At 39.0% G+C, this 5,051-nt stretch overlaps 1 protein-coding gene across 2 annotated transcripts in view; it reads right to left on the bottom strand.

Moving 5' to 3' along the window:
- OMA1 (OMA1 zinc metallopeptidase) overlaps window positions 1–5,051 on the bottom strand; it is a 72,445-nt gene that overhangs the window by 66,950 nt on the left and 444 nt on the right. Inside the window, exon 2 of one of the 2 annotated variants that reach the window (XM_011941343.1) lies at window positions 4,381–4,465. The exons of the other annotated variant lie outside the window; for it this stretch is intronic. Within the exon in view, the coding sequence (XP_011796733.1) occupies window positions 4,381–4,390 (10 nt within the window). The 5' untranslated portion in view covers window positions 4,391–4,465. The remainder of the gene's footprint in view (window positions 1–4,380; window positions 4,466–5,051) is intronic. 2 annotated transcript variants of the gene reach the window in all.

The following is a 5,051-nucleotide window of genomic DNA, read 5'->3' as shown; positions in this document are numbered from 1 at the left end:
AAAAAAAAAAAAAAAAGAAAAACACACAAAAAAGTACATACTCTGATTCCATCTCTATAACATAAACTGCAAAAAATGCAAACTAATCCACAGTGACAGAGAGATCAGTGACCGCTTGAAGAGTGGTAGGGAAAAAGGGCCAGGGGAAGGGATTACAAAGAGTAGCGCTTGCCTGTAAACCCAGCTATAATTGGGAGGCTGAGGAAGGAGAATCACTTGAACCTGGGAGGTGGAGACTGCAGTGAGCCAAAATTGTGCCACTACACTCCAGCCTGGGCAACACAATGAGAATCTGTCTTTAAAAAAAAAAAAAAATCAACAACCAAAAACAAACAAATAACCCAGAATGAGGGAATCTAAATATGAATTGAATTTCAAGTTGTTTTAGGTAATTATTATTTTCTTAGGTGATAATATTGTGGTTATGTGACTATTTTATTCCTGAGATACTTGCTGAAGGATCTGTTCATGATAAATAAAACTCACTTTCAAATTGTACAGCAAATGTACACACACAAAGGACATAAAGTCAATACATAAAATATCAGCAATCATTGTATCTCAGTGATAGTTACATACATGTTCCTTAAATTCTTCCTCAATTTTTCTGCATGTTTCAACACCTTCATATAAAAGTTAGGGGAAAAAAACATGTAAAACTCAACCTAAGCTAATATGATATTATCTAGAAAGATGCTTCAGGACTACCAGTTTTAATAAATAGTATTATCTATATATCAAACTATTTGAAAATTACTCAAATTTATTTTTTATGTAATTCATACACCCTGCCCTTGCACTGTTAATGTATAATGTTAATAAAGGGCATGCTAAGTAAAACATTAACTTTGAGTTAACCCTTTTTGAAATACTACCAATTTTAAATTAGTAAAGTCTAGGCTGATATATAAGTTTGACATTATTAACAAGATACTTTGTTTTTACTTTTTTGAACCAAGCTGAAAAGTGGTAAAATAATTTAAGCCTAGAAATCATTTCAAAATTCATATTGGAGTAGCTAGTAAGGTTTTCAGTGGCTAGGGGGCATGTGAGTTATGCAGCACAGAATATAGTCCTGCTCTCACGGAGGTTATAATCTAGTTGAGGAGACAAAATTGAACCTAAGTAAGACCATTAGGGGATAATAAAATTCAGTTATTAAAAATACATACTGTATGCATTTTTAAAAAGACATCCATGAGTAGCTGAAGAGCTCAGGAAGGCAGCAATTATTTTCCACGCCATTTAGACAGATCAGAAAGAGAAAAAACAATGGAAAGAACTGTTTTCGATGGGAAAGTGTATTAAGGTTTAAATGTAAAGTCTTCTAGAAGTCAAACTGCAAAAACAACACAAGCCCACTTTCTTTCCTTGACCTCAAATCTGATGATTTACTCTAGTAGATAAGCTTCAGACACTTGCCCAAGCACAACTTCTTTTCCAAATGTGCTCTCACAGCCTCAGTTTAGGGGATGGGCCTAGTTGGCCACATTCATTCCTAGCAACCCCTACCATTAGCTACAGAACTAGGAGTAGGCATTTGACACTAAAAAGATTTTACATAAAACAGTATCCTGCACAGGAATATAAGGGCATGTGTAAGTTGGGTCTACAGCAGGTGCTATGGCCAAACAAAGCAATATGTAAGCAAGAACTACAAACAAAAAGCTTTAAAAAAAAAAAAAATGGATCCACAGAAGAGACAATGGAATACAAGTGCAGACAGAAGATAACTGAGAGACCACAAAGCCAGAGTGAACACGAGAGAGTAAGACCTCCCTGTTTCCCATGAAACCATTGTACTTCCTACACTTAATTGAGCTTCATGAGCTTTGACTTTATCCCCAAAATAATTCCCTTTCTTCAATAAGTTTCTGTATTCTACAAATAAATGATCTCTAAGACGTTTACATGGTATAAAACAGTTGCACATTTGTTTTTGTAAATCGACAGCATTTTAGTATTATACATGTTGTTTACTGGAACTAGCTGAGGGTTCCTCCTACACTTTGCAAAGCCAAATTTACCAATTTTCAACATTTAATCAGTTCCAGAAATACTGGATTATCTCTACAGCAACTTTAGCATCCAAAATATCTCAGCCCACATTAAATCAGTCATGTCAATTCCACCTCCTTCTTATCTCATTCTAGCCTTTCCTGGGCTCTGTGGTCTTATGGTGTTGATCACTACACACCTAATCTCCCTGCCTTATTTCACCACCAACCCCTCCCACTCCAGTTTGACCCCAAACTGCAGCTAAAGCACTATTTCTAAAATGCAAACCCCAGCAACAGAATCCTACCCCCACAATTTACATACAGTCCTACCCTGGTAAATACCATGTAATCATTTAAAAAATAACATGGTGATCTGTAAATATTTAAAAGATAGCAATCTCTGGCAAAGGGATACACAAGTTTAAAAACAATAATAAATGCAACCTACAAACTTCTATATAGCAGAGGTGGCAAACTCAAACGTTTAAGGAAGCACCACACAACAGACCTTTCTGCAATGATAAAAATGTTCATGTCTGCACTGTCCAATAAGGTAGCCCCTACATGTGGCTACTGAGCATTTGAAATGTGACTGGTGCACCTGAGGAATGAAATTTTTAACTAAGTTAAATGGCCATACGTGGCTAGTGTCTACTGTACCGCACAGCACAGGTTTGTAGGGTCGAGGCAAGTGAATACCAGTAAAGCAATACTGATGTGAATGCAGATTCATGCCCATCTAAAGGAAGTGCAAACAGTATGATGGAATTTGAACTTGCTGTGGCCAAATGATTCAAAACTTTCAAGTAAAGCCAGAATTTCAGATTTTATGTGAAATTTATCAATTTTTAAATGTTGGCAATGAACTTAAAAAATTTTAACGACCTTAACCAAACATTCAGATTTTGTATTTTTGACCTCTGAACTGTATTATTATTCATTCATTCTGAAAATGTTTAATGAGTGCCCACCAAATGCTAGGCACCATTATGAATGCTAGAGATACTGCAGAGAACAAAATAGATTTAAAAATCCCTCCCCAGTTTGCAAAAATAGTAATGAGAATATACGCTAGTATATACAAAAATAAATCTGAAAAAAGATACACCAAACTATTCACAATTACTTTGAATGGCAGGATGGTGGTTAAGAGGAATTATTAGTATTTTCACTTCATATATTTCTGTGCAGTTCAAATTTCTACAGAATGTATTATTACTTTTTTAAGGCTCCACTCAGGCAACTATTTCTGTAATTTCCATTGTTTTTCTTTTCTTTCCTTTTTGCGACAGGATCTCACTTTGTCGTCGCCCAGGCTGGAGTGCAGCAGTGCCGCCTCGGCTCACTGCAACCTCGCCTCTTGGGTTCAAGCAATTCTCGTGCCTCAGTCTCCCCGGGAGCTAGGATTACAAGCATGCGCCACCACACCTGACTAATTTTTGTATTTTTAGTAGAGATGGGGTTTCGCCAAGTTGCCCAGGCTGGTCTCGAACTCCTGGCCTCAAGTGATCTGCTCACCTCAGTCTCCCAAGGTGTTGGGATTATAGGCCTGAGCCACCGCACCCAGCCAACCCAGTTAATTTTCAAAAGTTTTTCGGTAGACACGGTGTGTCACTATGTTGCCCAGGCTGATTTTTAACTCCTGGGCTCAACTGATCCTACTGCATTGCGAAGTTCTGGGATTACAGTCATGAGCCACCAAGCCTGGACTTCCATTGGTTTTCCATGGCTTTCATAAACTCCTTCATATGGTGAACCAGGCCCTTCTACTACTTCTCCAGGCACCTTCCCCAACCCTCCTTCACCCATTCCTAAATTCCAACCTCCCTGATTTACTTACACCCCCCAGAAAAAGAAAGCTCTCATCTCTATGTCTATGCACATCTACTCACACTGCTTAGCTCTGCTCATGACAAGCAAACTCCTTCTCATTTCTCATGACTTGTGTAAAAATCTTAAAAAAGAATCCTACTGACACAGAAGGTATAAGCAAAAGCCCCAACGCTACACGTATATAATTAAAACCATTATCATTTCTATCACTGACAAGCAAGTGTCATTTTGAATAGAAACAGTGCCTGATATTTTGTAATCCCCGGGTTATCCTGAAGAAAGGGTAAAGAATGAGGGAAGAAATCTATTCATGCATTTTCAACGAGCCAATCACTAGACTACGGAGCACATAAGAAAAAAAAAAATCAGGGCTGACACATTCTCTTCAAAGAGCTGTGGCGGGTCAACAAATATAGCTGGCAGACTTCTAGGATTACAAAATTAATGATGTGAGAAAATTAAACAATTTGGATTGTTAGCCTCTAAGAACATTTCAGATCCTTAATTCTTTAAGTACCATCTCAGAATGAGCAAGTGCAGCACTCACTGGCACTCATTGCTGAAGCCTGGAAGACAGTTTTAACAACTCCTGCTGAAAATGACTATTTCTTCTCTAGTTTCTATGGAAACAGCTGTCAGATTGGCAAAAATAGGACATGTACTTTAAAATAATCATTCAAGCAAAGTACACACATGATGGAAGGCTTTAAAAAAGAATTGGACGGCAGCAGACTTGGTTCTTAAGCTTCCAAATGTCAGACTACACCCCTTCACCCCGGCTGAGAATGACGGAGATGAACCTAAATCCTTTTAGCGAGGGGTGCACGGCCTTGATCAACGCCTGAATGCCAAATAAGGGATTTTCATCTCCCTGGACTACAATTTCTTGTTGATGATTGCACGGCACAATAAAACTGTTGCTCCACACACAGATGACATTTACAAAGTATACAGTGAGTTCTGTAGACGAGTTTACCAGGAAGTTGTTAAAACTCCCCGGAACTGCTTAGACGGGGAAAGTTCTGGTTTGCCCTGCCGAGTTAGGCTGGAAAAACGTGTTCAATTTCTCCTGGAGAGTGAAGGGGTGAAAGAGACCGATGCCCGACGCGGCGGGAGGCGGTCCCCTCTGGCGGAGGTGCCGGGTGAGGCGCCCGAAGCCACGCGGGTGAGAAACGCCGCTCTGAAAGCGGGGCCGCCAATAAGAGCAGGCTGAGGGGT

This window comes from Colobus angolensis, unplaced genomic scaffold (genome assembly GCF_000951035.1).
Source record: "Colobus angolensis palliatus isolate OR3802 unplaced genomic scaffold, Cang.pa_1.0 Scaffold102, whole genome shotgun sequence".
NCBI classification, from domain to species: Eukaryota; Metazoa; Chordata; class Mammalia; order Primates; family Cercopithecidae; genus Colobus; species Colobus angolensis.
The sequence above is the reverse complement of the archived record's forward strand: the minus strand, read 5'-3'. Positions and strand labels throughout refer to the sequence as shown.